Source organism: Engystomops pustulosus, chromosome 4 (genome assembly GCF_040894005.1).
Source record: "Engystomops pustulosus chromosome 4, aEngPut4.maternal, whole genome shotgun sequence".
Classification (NCBI taxonomy): Eukaryota; Metazoa; Chordata; class Amphibia; order Anura; family Leptodactylidae; genus Engystomops; species Engystomops pustulosus.
Genome location: NC_092414.1, coordinates 25,773,360 through 25,792,147, shown reverse-complemented (window position 1 = coordinate 25,792,147; position 18,788 = coordinate 25,773,360). Strand labels below are relative to the sequence as shown.

The window sequence follows — 18,788 nt, the reverse complement described above, 5'->3', positions numbered from 1 at the left end:
TATGTAACCCGGGGACTGCCTGTATAAGTGTAATACAGATACAATAATAGTGAATAGGAGGGTCGGTGTAGTGACAACAGATATAATGGGGGTCATTTACTAAGGGCCTGAATCACATTTTTCCGTCGGGTTTCCTGAAAATTATCGTTTTGCGCTGAATTGCCCCGGGTTTTTGGCGCACGCGATCGGATTGTGGTGCATCGGCGCCGGCATGCACGCGATGGAAATCGTGTCGCTTGACACGCACTTACCTGCACCCAGGCTAGCTTGGCGAACTTCAGTGAACTCAGACGGACTTCAGCGCAACAGCGACACCTAGTGGAGATCGTGCGCACTACCTTAGTGAATAGCCGGAAGACCCAAATCAGCGTCGGAGAACCCGCCGCTGGATCGCGAATGGACCAGGTAAGTAAATCTGCCCCAATGTGCTCATATACCTACTCCACAGTAGGTAAGTACAACACAGCTAGAATTTATCAAGTAATATAAACTTTAGTGCTACTTTATAACTTTAAGTGCTGCAAGAACACTGCCACCTACAGTAGCCTGAGCCAACACATACAGAAGATTCAGGCAGAATTTCGGATTCTAAATTTTACATCTGATGGATTAAGTAAAAAGATCACCTGATATATATTGGGTATATTGTGCTGATATTCTGGTTTAAGGTTTGTATTTTGGGGATAATCTGATCTGAGAGAATCAATATTTCAGTATTTTTTTAGAATAGTAAGATCCTTTTTTAGCATTTGGTATTTTTAGACCCGTTTGAGCCCATAATATAAAATTCATTGAAACAGGAGATCCCCATACAAGGAGATCTACCATCACAATCCATCATGATAAACCAGGGACATTACTCATAGATCCAGGCACCGTGACTGTGGTAATCTTCTTATATGTGTTATCCATGGCCTCCATCCTTCTCAAATCAACTTTTAAAATTATGCCAATGAGCCAGGGGGCTCTGGGGTGGTGTTACTAATACCCCTTCATATTGTAGTTTTATAGGGTGTTACATTATGCAGGAGCACTTCCCATTTCCACTGTCTGTGATTACAGCAGACAGGGGGAGTGGAAAAGTGTTCCTGTACAGTGTAACAGCCTGTGAAACTACAGCACAGAGGGGCTCTGGTAATGCCCTAGAGCACTTCTGGTTCATTATGCTAATGGATCCGAGGGGCTTTACCATAGCCGCACTGTGCTCTAACTCCATGGGCTGTTACACTGTCTCCCCCTTCCTACTGCCTGCTGTACTCTCAAAAAATGGGAGGGGGCTCCTGCACATGTTTTGTGATTCTCAATAATTAGCACTGTTGGCTGGTAACAGGAGCAGAGCTTGTCCCACACAATCCATGTTCTGCCCTCCCTCCACCGAGTCCATCTTCATCTTCACACAACGATTGTTCGCCCGGCCGATCTGGAGAGGAGGCTGCTCACCCCTCCTCTCCCCTCCCCTCCTATACATGTTCAGTTTGGTCCCGGACTCATCCCGAGATTTGTAAACTTGTTACTGTTGTCAAACACAGCAAATTGAAGACAATTGCTATACTTGCCCTGAAATACACCGCACTACCCCAAACTATTTAAGAAGATGAGCTCATCCAACAAACTTTTTTTTTTTCTTAACTAGACCGCCCCTTTAATTGCTGCTACAGAACACAACTGTAGTCTTCTGCTGCCCCCTAGTGTACAGATTAGTAGTAACAAGTCTACACATTGCACAAATTGAGTTTTATTTCACATTTTACAAAATGTCATTGTACAGTCAGTTTGGTTTTTGGCCCCATATACATATAGCTGTAGCGGTGCACACACTCCGGTCAAATTTATGAAAGATCCGGCTATCACTTTTCTCCGTGATGTAGCCACATTAAAAGCACTGATGCAATACAAGGCCGCCACTAGGGGGAGACAAATGTACACAGGTCTATTTGGGCTTATTGAGGAGACCTATCCAGACTAGTGCAAAGGAGAAGTGGAATGGTTGCCCAGGGTGCTTCAGTTTTTCAATGTGAAAAAAAATATTTGGGGTGCAGTGTGGGATACGTAGGTGTAGGTGCGCAAAAACTCCACTTTCCTTCACAAGTTTGGTTAATCCTCCCTTATTATAGGGGTTGTCACACGTTTAGAAGTGGATCCCCCATCTACAGTTTAGGGATAACAAGGTTGGTCGGGGTCCGATTTCTGGGACCCCCACCGATCATGCGAACAGGATCATTAGCTTTCCAAATAACAGGTAGGGCAACTGGATGGGCATGTCTCCCCTGGTCTATTCACTATGTGCGTGGCAAAGATGGCTGAGCACAGCGCTGCTATAGAATAGAGCGATAGGGCACATACTCATCCTGCCGCTCCACCCACTCTCTGCAGGGGTCCATGCAGTCGGAGAATATAGAGTAGGTGGAGTGGCAGGATGAGTTTGCTCCCTATTGCTCCATTCTACTTAATGGGAGCGCTGTGCTCAGCAATCTCGCTCAATCTCGTGGACATGCTCATCTAGTCGCTCTACCTGTTATCTGGAAAGTTGATGATCCTGTTCACATGATCGGTGGGGGTCCCAGCAGTTGGACCCACAAAGATCAACATGTTATCCCTTTCCTATGGATAGGGGATAACGTCTAAACTTTAAAGTCTCTGCCTTACAATACATGTGTTCACCTTGTGTAGCCTTGGGTATCGAAAATCTAAGTATTATAAAAGAAACATTAGACAATGAAGAATTGTTGGAGACAATCCACCTAAAACAAATGCGTACGGATATCTATTAAAAGCGGATATTTCACACAATTAATCTTTGGGCATAAAACCAGTCAGAAGGTCTGTATATGTACAAATATATCATCTAGATCTATATATCACAGTCTATAAACTATCCCAAAATGCCAATTTTAATGCAAAAAAAAAAAAATCTCACCAAATTAGAAGTGCCAGACCTGTATAAAATATATAGAAGGCGTTTACTTCTGAAGTGTTGTAAGTGCTCTTATGGCGTCTGACTGACTTAAATTTCATTGTGTGATAGGGATAGAGGGTAACAATTTGATCGGTAGGGGTCCAGCTAACAATAGGGATCCTGTTCTTACCAACTAAATAAAGGAATAGGTTGAACTTGCGTACTGCCGCTCTATTCAATACAATGGGTGTGTCAGGAGTTGTTGAACACAGCGCTCAGGTATCTCCCTAGAGATGGCGAATGAGAGTGCTGGAGATTCTAGAACAGATTCTAATGAATGGAGAGGCAAGATTGGCGTTCAACCTGTCACTTCATCAATTAACTGTAACAAGACCCCCGTTCTTGTGATCGATGGGCGTCCCAGTAGTCAGACCACCACTGATCAGCCATCCTGTGATTAGGGGTAACAATTAAACTTAAGATCAAAATCTGCTCGGCAGCTTTTTTGCTGGACCTTATGGCCATTTAATTCCTATAATGTGCACTATGTAACGGAGCAGATGTATATGGAATATTTCAATAGTCCTCACCCCATGGCATTTGCTATATACTCAACTTTTGTGGCACAATTTTTTTTATACAATCATGACATATTTTAATTCAGGGTTGTAAATGGGTACATGGGTGCGGACCAGATTTAAATCTAGAAGGAAATCCTTGGTGAATCTATGTATTAAAATATGATATGGTACCCATCACAATGGCTTCCAGTCCTCCATTCACACAGTACCCACCATCGATTTCCGTGCTCTATACAGGGACTGTACCCCCTTGGCACTGCCCAGAGATTTAGCAGGATGTATCAGAACAACATCATGACTCAACTTCCCCTTTAAATAACTTGTTATAAGCCATTTTCAATCAGGTGGTCACAACAGGTAAAAACATAGAAATCCATACGTTTTATGAGAGTTGCGTCCTGGATTAGTGTCACAATACGGATGATGATGGCGATGGAGGGAGTATCGGCCACGGACGCCACCGATAACAACTGGGTTTATTAACTTCACAAATAAAAGCAATAAATAAAATCCACCCAGGAGAGGAGATCATCCTGAGATCAGGACACTTCAGCTCCTCCATATAAAACAACTTGTCCAATGATCTTCACTGGTCTTTGGTCTAAGTTACCAAAACGGCCACGTCCTGTGAGGAGATGGACAATGAGAATGGCGGGGAAGCATCGCCGCTGCCTGCCCGGTACACGTGCTGCTCCTTATCGTGCTGCAGCAACTCTCGGAGGTGCACTTCCTTCTCTAGCGCAGATTTGGTGGCCAATAACTCCTCAGTCAGACACCTGCAACAGAACAGAGTAATGTAAGAATGGAGCAACCCTTTAAATGGTCATCAGATTTTACCCCCATTAAATTACCAGCCCCCTTAGATAGGGGATGATATATGCCTTCTAGAATTCCCTCTATCATGTGAAATCTCACAGTTACCTATAAAAAAAATCTCCTCCAACGTCATAGAAAAACGAGCAGAGAAGAGTCATATTTGAATGAGATGTGTCACATACAGGGGCTGCAAATCAATTTAGACAACAGCCCTATTTTGGGTTCTATAGTACCTAGATGTATGCTCTTGGTGTCAGGATAAAGATAAGAATCTCATCTTTCAGATCACATCAGGCTTGTGGTTCTGTGGTCTACAGAACCGGAGATACAGACAGTTAAATACATCGTTGGGAATGAGAGCTGTAGGTAAAGATCCAGTTTCCCCCCTATTTCTTTAGCTGCTCGAATCTCACAGAACCACAAGCCTGATGAAATTATAAAAGATGAAATTCTTATCTTTAATATGACAGTCAAATTTCCATTAGCTATTGAAGCCAAAATAGGGGGGTCTCAATTGACACTCCATTTGCAGCCTTTAAACTCATTTAAGGCAAAATATGACTTTTCTCTGCCCTTTTTCCCTTCCTTTAGAGATAATAATAATATATTATTAATATATTATTATTATTATTATTATTATTGGTAAACCTGTGAAATTGCACATCAAAGAGGGAATTCTAGAAACTACATACGATACCCTACCTGAGGAGCCTAGTGGTTTAATGAGTTAAAATCCAGTATCCCTTTAATTCCAGCATAGTTGGACTTTTTTTTTAATCTAGCCCCCACCATTCTAGAGTAATTAGTGACAATAGCACTCATAGGCTAATTAGGCTTTTTATTGTCAAGTGGGTGGCGTCAGGCTATCTCCCCAGGACCGCCCACCGGACAGTAGAAAGCCTCATGAGCATCGGAGTGATGAAACCAAAATCACCCATTGCTTGGGAATGGTGAGGGCTAGAGACAAAATCCCAGCTGTGCCACAGATCTATGAGGCAACACCCCTTAAAGGGTGGAGATTAAGGGAGTAAGTAAAAGCAGCTTAACAACAAGAGTTGATTAACTGAAGTGACCATTAGGACTATGTCCCCTTATTGTGCACCTTTCACTTTATCCGAACCGCGTGCAGCCCGTTGCAAAGGGTTGACTTTCATAGAAGTCCTGAAAAGTCCTATTTAAAGTAAATTTTTCCATTTTTAAATACCCCCAAAGAGAAAGATCAACAGATAATGTAGTCATTGTTCCTGCTCCTCCCCAGTTCCCCCAAATCAGCAGTGTAAGGAAACCTGCATCCCACCACCGTGTGGTTTCTACTGACTGGAGCCCTGGAAGTGTAGATGATGTGTTAAAGGAAATCTACATCAGGATCATGGATTATAAACCAAATACACTTACATGATGGTGTGTGCCGCTTCATCAGGATTTGCTCTTCTTTTAAACTTCTTATGCCCTCGATTTTCAAGAAAATATGCTTTAAAGGCTATGCAAATGAGCCTGAGGGGCTCCAGGCTCCATAAACTTCTATGAAGCATGGAGCCCAACAGGCTCATTATGAAGCCTGGTTTCATAAAAACAAAGGCATAAAAAGCTAAAAGAAGAGCGGATCCTGACAAAGGGGGCTCACACAAGCATGTAAGTGTACTTGGTTTATAATCCATAATCCTGATGGTGGATTTCCTTTAAGGCCTAATCTGCCTGGACAATACCAAGATGACGGATAAGGTTGAGATCAGAGCTCACACAGTGATGGCGGAGTGTTTCTGCGACTGTTCTTGAAGGACTTCGTTCTCCTGCTGCAGCATCTTCACCTTCTCCTCCAGTGTAAGGATCTTCTCCATCTACCAAGAATTAGGACATACAACCAGTGGTAAATGGTGGTTCTTGGGCCTAGCAGAAGACAATACTCATGGTCCACATCCTCCATCTATAGTGACCAAAACACATTACTCTACCAGAGCCTGGAGACATTAGAGGATCCTCTGATCCAGTAGTGGGAGGTCCGATCAAACCCATTATATAAATACTTATCCCCTATACACAAGATCCCCACCTGAAAATGACTCTGAACTATTATAGTACTCATAAGATCACAACTTATGTATAATATCATATAAGGCTGAATATAGACCCAGCCAAGGATGCATCGCTTTCCTTCCAAGGATGTATCTTATATGTCCTCACAGGGTGGCATCTGTAGGACCTCAATTCAGAGGGCTATAACTCCTGTTCCGTGGCACCTAGGATCACACATCTTATCGTTTTTAGGAAAATAAAAAGTTTTCTTTATAGTAGTATTCTGGATTTGAACATAGTTTAGTGGAAATTCAGAATTTGCACGTCATTTATGTATATTATTACAGTTTGCTGCAAAGTTGTATGAAGGCGGTAGGGTGTATGAATAAAAAAGTTATTTTTGTATACATTTTTTGTCAAAAAACTGATTTTGACAGAATGGGAACTTTTTACTTTGTGTGTTATATATTTTTTAAACACAGCACACCAAAATATTGCATAGTTTATATTTTAGCATTCTTAGGAGTGTACATTCTTGTTGTGGTAAACATAAAATCTGCTGTTTTTGTATTATTAATTTTAAATCCCCTTTTGTGCATAAACCTCCGCTTTGATGTGAGTTTTATGTAAAAATATATGTTTTCGGTGCATTTTCTTTTTAATAATTTGTGTTTGTCGCAAAGTTGCATGATGGTGGTACAGACTGTCAATGGTTAAACAAAAAAAAAAAATAAATAAAAAAAAATGGCCAGGTTGTCTGCCTTTATAAAATATATAGGCTTTAGGGGTGCCTTTAGTTTTTGATCTGTTTTATTGCTCTATTTGGCAGGTTCTTAACATTTGTAGCAGAAAAGCAGATTTTTGGTTATTTCAGTTTTAGGGATATTATGATGATTTATTCATGTGAACATCTGACTACGAAGCATCTGTGAAATCTACACATCTACAGATGTGAAGCTATATATTTTCCGTTTGTCAATTTTTATGCATTTTATATAGAATTTTACACTTTGAATCAAAATTGCCCATGTCTATAAACTCTTTAATATTGTAATTGTAAAAATTGCTCTGGCCATTAACGCGACAAAATTTCCAGAAACGCATGGCAGTGAAAGGGTTAAAGGAAATCTGTCAGCAGCTTTTACCCCAATAAAACTACCACCCCCCTCATTTAGGTTATGGAATGTCCTTGCTAGAATTCCCCCTTTCATGTTACATTTTTCCTATTAACCCACAAAAATGTCCTATGCAAATGAGCTGAAAAGAGTCAAGTTTAGAGTCACCTCAGATCACCCGGTCATGTGCTCAATAGTACCTAGAGCCAACATGCTTTTGGTATTATAGTAAAATATAAAGATCTAATCTTTCACCAGGATTGTGCTTCTCTGAGCTACAAAACCTAAGTTACACAAGACTAGATGTTAGGAATTCATAGCTGTGGATAAAGAACCAATTCCTGGCTACTCTTCAACTGCCTCTATCTCTGGTTCTGTAGATCACAGAACCACATGCCTGATGCAATTTGAAAGATGAGATTTTTTTTATCTTTAATAAGATATGAAAAACATGGTCAGAGGTACTATATAACCCAAGATAGTGCCATCTGATATTTCCCCTCCAGTCTCTGAAAGTGACACATTTCACGATAAAAGTGACTCTTTTCAGTTTATTTGCGCATGTCCTTGGATGGCAAGAAAACGGGTGAGATTTCGAATTAAAGAGGGAATTCTGGAAAGAACACTTCATACATTACCTGAGGGTGTAAGTAGTTTAGTGGGGTAAGAGCTGATGACAGCTTCCCTTTAAGTCCAGCCTTTACTCCTCTAGCGTTGATCCAGAGGATATTAAAAAAACTCAATTTGGACAATATTAGGGGAAAAAATTCCTTCCTGAATTAAGAATAAACCAAAAGACCAATGTCCTACCCCAAAAACCATACATTTTCTAGGGGGGTATGTTGTTGTCCTTGGTCCCTAGACCCCAGTGTGCCTGATGTAGACCACCAATCCATTCCCTCCTATGATACAGAGAGAACTGGACTTATGGTCATACATGCATAGTACTGCTCCATTTACACTGGGTTCTGATCATCCACAATTCTCCATCCGATGAATGTTTCTTAGGACCTGTGATGATACAACTCACCATGCCCTGCTGGTTCAGTAGCTTCTTGTCTTTGTCCTTCATCAGGCTGTTCTTCATCTCCACCACAAAGTATAAACTGTGCAGCTCTTGTTCCCAGAACTCACCGGGGCTCCCATAATCCTTTGTAAATACCAAAAAGGTGATCTCATTAGAGAACAAAGAAATAGCATTGGCCTCAAGGACTAGGATATGGATATGTGTATTATAAATAGCGCAATGAGCTGGAGTTTTAATGACAAGCCGATTCTTGTATAACTGTACTGCAAACGGAGAGCTGGCAGACGTCTAGCTGCCTGCTCCACCTCCGAGAGCCGCCCTGTACATGACATAGATGGAGACATCGGTCACTGACCTGCACTGTAAATGGGGTCCATAAGGTGCATGATCAGGTTTTATCATCTTGTCATTTTCAGAACAATCATTCTCTTTAAATCTTTATATAATGATACAAAACGCTGACTCTGCACCCCCTGCACCAGGGCTATGGAGTCGTAATAAATGGACCGGCTCCACAAATTTATAATAAATAATAAAAACTTCCTTTAAATGTCTGTTCTATTCCCGATATAAGGATTTAAACCAGGAGAGAATAAGATTTATTGGTCCAAGGTGTACACGGTCATACTTCTCAACTTTAAGGAGGCCGCACCAGTAAGCAGCAGCCTAGATTCTCCAATAACCACAGTACAGAGCAAATTTCTACTCCAGAAAATATGAGAGAACAGCAATAAATACCTATTCAGCAACCAAATACTGCAAACAGAGCAGACGATAACAGTGGACACCCCAGAGCACATAATTTCATACTGGAGACCCCAGAGCAGACAATGTTAATATTATAGAGAACCTAGAATAGACAATAATAATATTGGAAACCCCCAGAGCAGGCAACGGATAATACTAGAGACCCTCCCAGAGCAGGCAACGAATAATACTAGAGACCCCCCAGAGCAGGCAACGGATAATACTAGAGACCCCCCAGAGCAGGCAACGGATAATACTAGAGACCCCCCAGAGCAGGCAACGCATAATACTGAAGACCCCCCAGAGCAGGCAACGGATAATACTGAAGACCCCCCAGAGCAGGTAACGGATAATACTAGAGACCCCCCAGAGCAGGCAACGGATAATACTAGAGACCCCCCCCCCCCAGAGCAGGCAATGGATAATACTAGAGACCCCCCCAGAGCATTTAAAGAACAATACTAGAGACCCCCCAGAGCATTTAACGGATCATACTGGAGACCCCCAGAGCATTTAACGGATAATACTAGAGACCCCCCCCCCAGAGCTTTTAACGGATAATACTAGAGACCCCCCCAGAGCATTTAACGGATAATACTAGAGACCCCCCCAGAGCATTTAACGGATAATACTAGAGACCCCCCAGAGCAGGCAACGAATAATACTAGAGACCCCCCAGAGCAGGCAATGGATAATACTAGAGACCCCCCAGAGCAGGCAACGAATAATACTAGAGACCCCCCAGAGCAGGCAACGGATAATACTAGAGACCCCTCAGAGCAGGCAATGGATAATACTAGAGACCCCCCAGAGCAGGCAACGAATAATACTGAAGACCCCCCAGAGCAGGCAACGGATAATACTAGAGACCCCCCAGAGCAGGCAACGGATAATACTAGAGACCCCCCCAGAGCAGGCAATGGATAATACTAGAGACCCCCCCAGAGCATTTAAAGAACAATACTAGAGACCCCCCAGAGCATTTAACGGATCATACTGGAGACCCCCAGAGCATTTAACGGATAATACTAGAGACCCCCCCCCCCAGAGCTTTTAACGGATAATACTAGAGACCCCCCAGAGCATTTAACGGATAAAACTAGAGACCCCCCAGAGCAGGCAACGAATAATACTAGAGACCCCCCAGAGCAGGCAACGAATAATACTAGAGACCCCCCAGAGCAGGCAATGGATAATACTAGAGACCCCCCAGAGCAGGCAACGAATAATACTAGAGACCCCCCAGAGCAGGCAACGAATAATACTAGAGACCCCCCAGAGCAGGCAACGGATAATACTAGAGACCCCTCAGAGCAGGCAATGGATAATACTAGAGACCCCCCAGAGCAGGCAACGAATAATACTAGAGACCCCCCAGAGCAGGCAACGCATAATACTGAAGACCCCCCAGAGCATGCAACGGATAATACTAGAGACCCCCCAGAGCAGGCAACGGATAATACTAGAGACCCCCCCAGAGCATTTAAAGAACAATACTAGAGACCCCCCAGAGCATTTAACGGATCATACTGGAGACCCCCAGAGCATGCAACGGATAATACTAGAGACCCCCCAGAGCAGGCAACGGATAATACTAGAGACCCCCCAGAGCATTTAACGGATCATACTGGAGACCCCCAGAGCATTTAACGGATAATACTAGAGACCCCCCCCCCCCCCAGAGCATTTAACGGATAATACTAGAGACCCCCCAGAGCATTTAACGGATAATACTAGAGACCCCCCCAGAGCATTTAACGGATAATACTAGAGACCCCCCCAGAGCATTTAACGGATAATACTGGAGACCCCCCAGAGCATTTAACGGATAATACTAGAGAGTTCCCAGGGGCGCTGAGGATTCCTCAGCTGCACTCACCACCACCCGGCCTCCTACACCAATGAATATTTCCATTAGTTATGGAAGCGCTCATTGGACTGTTACTGTTAGCAGGGTGTGGGATGCAACTCTGGGCTTGACAGGACCACATGTGGCCCATCAGCTACGGTTTGTGTATCCCTGTTCCAGGGTTTCAGTTGATATGAATGTGTACATGCTCAGCAGTGAAGCTTCTCTGGTACAGGTCAGAGGGAAAAGGCTCTGTCTGTCCTGTTAGAAGTGCTAGAGCGTCCAGGAAAAAAGGGCTGTACAATCGATTTTGGTGGCGTTGGACTCGGAGTTAGGGAAACTGAGAAGTTTGAGTCAGAAGTTTGGCTTACTGACTCCACAGCTCTGCTCTACGCAGTCAGAGTAAAATTGAAAATTTTTATGGCCTGCATACACCACTAGAGGCAGCTCCCTGCATAGTTATAGAGTAAAAGGGCAAACTTTACCTTGTACATACATCCTTATTACATGATCTGGTTTTGCAGGGAACCCCTTGACGCTCCGCGCCGTAGCTGTACTGCGCAGAGGTGCAGGGGGTGTATGAAGAGGGCTGACAAGCTGAGCCCTCTAATAACCGCAGTCGGTGCTTGCACCAATCACGGCTAGTAACTCTTTTGATGCTGCCGGCATTTAAAAGACGACGGCGCGTGGGCGCCGCCATCTTGGATCCAATTGTCACTCCCCCAAACGTAATCGTGGGCGGCGATTGGTTGCCATGACAGCCTCTGGTCTTTGTCGGACCCGAGGCTGTCTAGTTTCTGCAGTTTCGTTACAATGAGCCAGTGGCTCATTGTAATTTATACTGTGAAAACATGCCATATACTGCAATACAGTAGTATTGCAGTATATAGTAGGAACGTTTAGACCATCTAGGGTTAATGTACCCTAGAGGGTCTAAAAAAATATAGTAGAAAAAAAAAAAAAAAAAGTTTGAAAAATAATTTAAAAAAAAAAAGAAACAAACCTAAAACATTCAAATCCCCTTTCCTTAGAACTGATATAAAACATAATAAAAAAGTAAAAATCACAGACAAAATAGGTATCGCCGCGTCCCAAAATGCCCGATCTAACAAAATATAAAAATGGTTATTGCCAGCGGTGACCTCCGAGACGGGAAATGGCGCCCAAATGTCCAAAACGCAACTTTTACACCATTTTACTTCACATAAAAAAATGGAATAAAAAGTGACCAAAATGTCGCACAGTTCTCAAAAACGGTAGCAACGTTTTTGCTACCGTCGGCTCATTTAGCAAAAAATGACACCTCCCCCAGCTCCGTGCACCAAAGTATGAAAAAGTTATTAGCGTCAGAAGATGGCGAATTTTTTCATTTTCGCACACAATCGTATAACTTTTGAAAATGCAATAAAACCTGTATAAATTTGGTATCACCGCGATCGCACCAAACCAAAAAGAATAAAGCAGAGGTGCGATTTGGAGCGCAGAGTGAAAGTCGTAAAAACTGAGCCCACAAGAACGTGACGCAAACACATTTTTTTCCCCAATTTTTCCACATTTGGAATTTAAATAAAGTGACGGAATAGGAAGGAATAATAAATAATGTGACAGGAAAGTAAAATTTGTTACGCACAAAATAAGCCCGCACACGGAAAAAGGAAAAAGTTCTGGATTTTTGAAGGTGGAGAGCGAGAAATGAGCAAAAATTCCCTGCGTCCTTTTAAAGTCCCGCCCTCTGCACCATGGACGGTCTATCAGGGACGTTGCAACATTTGTTAGAGAACACAATTTCTGTCCGCAAAGAAGACTATGCTCTCCATATGGAATGGAAAAATATCTGACAGGTTCCCTTTAACAATTGCATACGCAGCTAAAGCTCTTCTTGAACTCGGAGTCCATTCTTTCACACGGGAATCTATAGGCCTCTTACTGACACTAAGCAGATTCCAGCGTCTAAAACAAAAACACTAAAACAAAGGGACCTTACATAAGGCACAAAAAGCACAATAATAGAAAAAATGTAAAACTCTTCAATTTTAAACTTTTGAACTTCTCCAGGTCTTTGGCTCAGGAAATACAAACCGTCCCTTTAAGCCTCCCTGCGCACGACCAGAGAGAGGCCTGGAATGCAACACACACCTAAGTGCGGACAGATTATCAAAGGAACAGGATTACCGCACTGTGCCCGAAAATAACTACAGAGCCGGCAACAATGAGTAACGCGCTGCGAGGGAACACACACAGCACACATCCCGATTAGTCACCTGAGGAACTGAGAGCTGCCAAATACAGGGATTAATCTATGCACGTAACCCGTAATACAGCAAGTATGGAAATGTCAGGATCAATTGATTAAATCAATGAAGAACTGGACACACTGACAGGTAAAGAAACTGTAGGGAATGTGAGATTCAGGTAAATACAAAGGCGGGAATTGGATTTTAGCTGTTTATCTCCAGTTCTGTAGCTTACAGAACCAGAAACTAGGTGCAATCAAAAAGATGAAATGCTTATCTTTAGAATGGCACTAGAACTATGTTTCTAGGTACTACAGAACTAAAGCTAGGGGAGTCAAAATTGACACCTCCCCCTCAAGACCCTAAAAGTGACTCATCTCAATTCATTTGCATATGACTTTGGAGTGGATATGTAAACGTAACTGAAGTATAGAAAGGAAATATATTTGCTACTTGATGGGGCTGGTAGAGTAATGGGGTAAAATCTGGTAACAGTGTCCCTTTAAGTCACTGCTTTGTGCTGTTTCTCTTTAAAGGGAACCTGACACCACATATTACCCTACTAAACTACTAGTCCTCCCAGGTAGCGTATGAAATGTCCTTTCTAGAATTCATCAGACAGGCAAATATGACTCTTCTTACCTCATTTTCAAAGGAGAGGAGTCAAGTTTAGAGGTTGCAGGGATGTGTCGCTTCAGAAGTCCGTCTTTAGTTCTATAGTACTTAGAAACCAGATGTTTCGGTCATATTAAAAATAAGAATCTCATCTTATACATTAAGCCTACGGTTCTGTGTGCTACAGAACTGGGACATACAGACAGTTACAAAATGGGCCGGAACTGGATCTTTATCTGCAGCTCACAAATATGTATTTATCTGTCTGGTTCTGTAGCTCACAAAGTCATAAGCCTGATGTGTGCTGAAAAGATTAATAAGTCACAAAAAGCAGGTTTCTTGATACTAGGAGCTTTTGAATTCACCTTTCGACCACTAAACTTGACTCATCTCAGGACTCTTTTCACCTCATTTCACATATTTGCCTGACTGTTAATGGGTAAGATTTCACATACAAGAGGGAATTCTACAAAAGACATTTCATACCCTACCTGGAGGGGGCTTGTGGTTTAGTGGGGAACACCTGCTGACAGGTTCTCTTTAACTCCTCCTGGAAATCTATGACTAAGCAACTTGCCCATTGTCCACAGCATATATCCTTGTACAGGCAGTCCCCTACTTAAGAACACCCGACTTACAGACGCCCCCTAGTTACAGACCAACCCCTCTGCCCACTGTGACCTCTGGATGTTACTATAGTCCCAGACTGCAATGATCAGCTGTAAGGTTTCTATTATGAAGCTTTATTGATAATCCTTGGTCCCATTATAGCAAAACATTTTGAAACTACAATTGTCATTGGCTCAAAAAATTTTTTTGTCTGGATTTATAATTATAAAATATACAGTTTTCAACTTACATACATATTCAACTTAAGAACAAACCTATGGATCCTATCTTATACGTAACCCACGGGACTGTGCTTATAACATTATATTTTCAGTGATTTTCTTACCTTTATGTGCCGATCATAGTTTTGTCTCAAGGTCGATTCTTCACTTTGCTGAATTTTCTGAAGGAAAGATTCTAACTGGCTTTTTAGGTCGTTGATTGTTTCCTATAAAAAAGCAAAAAATCTGGAATATGTGTTCTGATATCTATATCATATCTGCATATTCAGGGACCAGAAGTTCAACATTTCTCAAAAACATTTGATAGTTTCCCTTCTTTCTTCTTGGATTGAATTAAACTTATGTCCAGCTTTTCTTTGCGATCCTCCTCGCTATCCTCCAACATCAGCTACACATCAGGGAAGCTGTTAACCCTTATTGCTTACACAGAACAGACTATTGCACTGCTGGTTTCTACTTATTATTCCATGCTCCTTCATGTGATGAAAGCTGCCAGGCTAATCACTACAGAGATCCTTTATGTACAGACAATGCAGTCCAGTGGGTTTACGTCATGGAATCCCATTGGAGCTGCTGCAATGTTACTTCATGAGAGAACACAATGCATCATAGAAACTATGGGCAGCTTAAAATGGACTCTGCACAAGGCAAAGAAAAGAAGGGGTTAGTCTCCGCCTACTTTGCTACAGTTGAGGAAGATTTCTGATAAGTAGCTTAAGATTTTGAGAAATCACTAAATTCTGCCATATAATAATATATATATATATATATATATATATATATATATATATATATATATATATATATATATATATATATATATATATATATATATATATATATCACAGGAGGAAAGGTGTCAGATTGCTAGAGGTTTAAGTGCAGATCAGGTGTACATGCTCCACCAATTCTATATTCACTACAAGGGGACTGGGAGAAATGGCTGTCCTGAATGATCTATAGGAGTCAATGAAGAATTGGGGTCCTGGTGATCCAGCAGTCAGACACTTAGATTTATGAATACACTTGTTTATTGATGGAGAGCCCCTTTAATAACACTAGATAGTAATGAGTGCACACATTTTATGGAGAGCAGCAGATGGGGGGGGGGGTCACCCACCTCACCCACCAGGGCATCTAGAGCAGAATAAATTGAATGTGCATGTACTTACTGTAAGGAAGGCCTTTTCTTGTTCAAAGGTTTTCTGCAATTCTGTAGAGAGAAAATGCATGGTTATTTCTGTTCAAACACAATTGGGACCGAGATAAGAACAACCTAACATCAATTACACTAGGGCCCCAGGAGGGGTTGTACCAGGTTAGGCCAAGTTCACACCTGAGTCATGGTCTATTAATCTTACGGTATCTATAGCAGAGAAAAGTGCACAGCAGTCCACGTCTTTTTTTTCCCGCTATAAATAACAGATGTGTTGAGGTCTATGGGGAATGGAAGACCTTCTCCTAAAACGAGAGCGTGAGAGAAAGCCACAGCATAGGTGTGAACAGGGCCTTACATAGTTATTCAGACAGTTATTGTCCAACTACTGGGACCCCCACTGATCATGAGAAGGGTGTCCCATCCTCAGTAATGTGTGGAAAGGCAGGAGAAGCATTTGTTCTGCTGCTCCATTCAATACTATGGGAGTGTCGTCAATTGCCGAGAACAGTAATGGATATTCCAGTGCGGTCATAGACTATACACAAGAGTACAAGAGGTGCCAAAGTATTCAATGTGGCCGCAGGAAGCATGCCTGACCTGCTACTCCATCAATTAGTGAGAACCGGACCCCTTCTCATGATCGCTGGTGGTCTCTGTGGTTTCACTGATTAAGTATAACATGGTACAAACCCTTTAATAATCACAAAAAAAAAAAACCCAAATCATACTAGATTACAATGTGCCCAATACATTGTCCCAGCTGGAGGAGAGGAGGCCTGGTGGGATCTATTCTTATCTCCCTATTAAAAACACATGCACACTCAGCCAATCTATGGCATAGAAACCATAACTTTCTGAATAATAAAGTATTTGGCTTTACCTGCAATCTTTAAATCCATTTCGGCCTTCATCTCTGAGGTCTTTTCTGACAGACGCCTCTCCCTTTCCACATCCGCATCTCTCTTGGCCTGTAAGACAAAACATTGATATATCCATTTTTTCCATTGTTGTTGTAAATTCTTGATACCTAGTTGCTTGGTGCAAAAATAAATTGTTGAACAACTTTGTAACATACTTTGTGTATGTGATTTTTAAGTTTGCAGTCAGTGAATGAGACCACTCTCATTCAGTTCTGCTCTCAGGGGTAATTATTTGGGGGTAAATGGTAGCTGGTGGGCACCAAGGGCGGATTAAGACTGCCATGGGCCCTGGGCTGTATGAATATTATAGCTCCTACAAGTCTGGAATCACTTCCTACATATGGTGCTAGACTCAGCTTCTTGGGAAATGAAGGATGCGTCCCTTCTGCAGCTTTCAATCTGCAGTTTCAGGACCTTCGGAGGACCTGTGTATTGAGAGTAGGAACAGATTTATGAGGATTTTAAGGGTGAAGGTCCTTCTCAGTATAAAAATTTGGTGGATGGTCTGGCTGGCCATGGGCCCCGGGCTACCGCCCATATTATAATCCATTACTGGTGGGCATACTGGTGTATTTTTTACTTTGGAGAGGGATTTACCAAACTAAGAAATATTATAGTGTGGGAGAATTGAGCAAGCCATAGGAAGTAGAGTATGTGTGCAGAGAAAAGTTATGGGGGGAAGGAGTCAAGTTGGTCTGGGCCGGAGAGAGAAAAAAAGTGAATAACTGAGAAGTGCAGAAGACATCACCTTTGTGCCACTGGATGTAGCTATGCTCAGTTGGTGACAATATGGTTAAGTTGCCTAAACAGATATATTTTGCAGTTGCCTAAAACATATGTTCAAGGGTCTGTGCCCCTCTTTCTTAGAAATAGCTCTGGCCTCTCCAGAATGCTGGTGGCTGTAGAGCAAGGCAACGTGAAGAGGGAGGTGGGTCAAGCTACATACATTTGCACTACGGTCCATGAATGTACATCCAAGTCTCCCCCCTGGAACCCCCCAGATTAGCAACAAAATGTGTGGTCAGTCACAGTCTCCAAGGTTGGATCAAATGGTACAAACCTGCTCCTTTATCTCACGTTCCACCTCTTCCAGCTTAATGCTGTTGGCCTTTTCCAGGGCGATCTTCTCCTCCTGGAACCTCTGAAGGAGGTTTTTGATCTCTTGCTCATTGTCCTTAATCTTTTGGGTCCCATTATCTTTATATATGGTCCAGAACACAAAACAGACTTTGGATCAGACAAGTTATGAGATTCAACTGGTCTCTCATGGTGGAGCATCATTAGCTTTACTCAATATCCAGAGCTGCCTAATAATAATAATAATTATTATTTATATAGCGCCTACAGATTACACAGCACTGCACAAAGCATGGCAAAGTGGTCCCCAATGGGGCTCACAATCTAATCAACCTACCAGTATGTTTTGGAGTGTGGGAGGAAACCGGAGGACCCGGAGGAAACCCACGCAAACACAGAGAGAACATACAAACTCTTTGCAGATGTTAACCTGGGTGGGATTAGAACCCAGGACCCCAGCGCTGCAAGGCAAAAGCGCTACCCACTCAGCCACTGTGCCGCCCATGTCCACATGTCTGTAGGAAAGTGTTAAAAGCTTTGGGTTTCTTCTCCCATCTCCCGTTACCTGTACAACAAAGAATCGTAGAACTTTCTCACCGTTTACGTCATTCAACTCGTGCTCGTTCTTTGCCTTGTGACGTCTCTGAAAAGAGATAGAGAAAGACGATTCACAATGTGGGAAATCTCTATGTCAGCATGACTTTAGGGTTAGGCAGGATTATAGGAGAACATTACCGGGCCATATCGGGTTATCGGCCACCTACAAGAGGCTGTGTAATACTATGTGATATTAGAGGATCCCAGAACCAATGGTGACCCATATAACATCACTTCTATTTTGTGGGTTCTGTGGTGTTATAATTGTACTTTAATACAAAATTGCATGGA

At 42.4% G+C, this 18,788-nt stretch overlaps 1 protein-coding gene across 1 annotated transcript in view; it reads right to left on the bottom strand.

Annotated features, from left to right (window-relative positions):
• Positions 1 to 1,715: 1,715 nt before the first annotated feature.
• The window catches only part of CCDC69 (coiled-coil domain containing 69), a 29,394-nt gene continuing 12,321 nt past the window's right edge, over positions 1,716 to 18,788 (bottom strand). Inside the window, exons 2-9 of the mRNA XM_072145554.1 lie at positions 18,498 to 18,543; positions 17,884 to 18,020; positions 16,784 to 16,871; positions 15,917 to 15,957; positions 14,849 to 14,950; positions 8,452 to 8,571; positions 6,034 to 6,131; positions 1,716 to 4,253 (exon numbers count right to left, since the gene is read on the bottom strand). Of these exons, the coding sequence (XP_072001655.1) occupies positions 4,079 to 4,253; positions 6,034 to 6,131; positions 8,452 to 8,571; positions 14,849 to 14,950; positions 15,917 to 15,957; positions 16,784 to 16,871; positions 17,884 to 18,020; positions 18,498 to 18,543 (807 nt within the window). The 3' untranslated portion in view covers positions 1,716 to 4,078. The remainder of the gene's footprint in view (positions 4,254 to 6,033; positions 6,132 to 8,451; positions 8,572 to 14,848; positions 14,951 to 15,916; positions 15,958 to 16,783; positions 16,872 to 17,883; positions 18,021 to 18,497; positions 18,544 to 18,788) is intronic.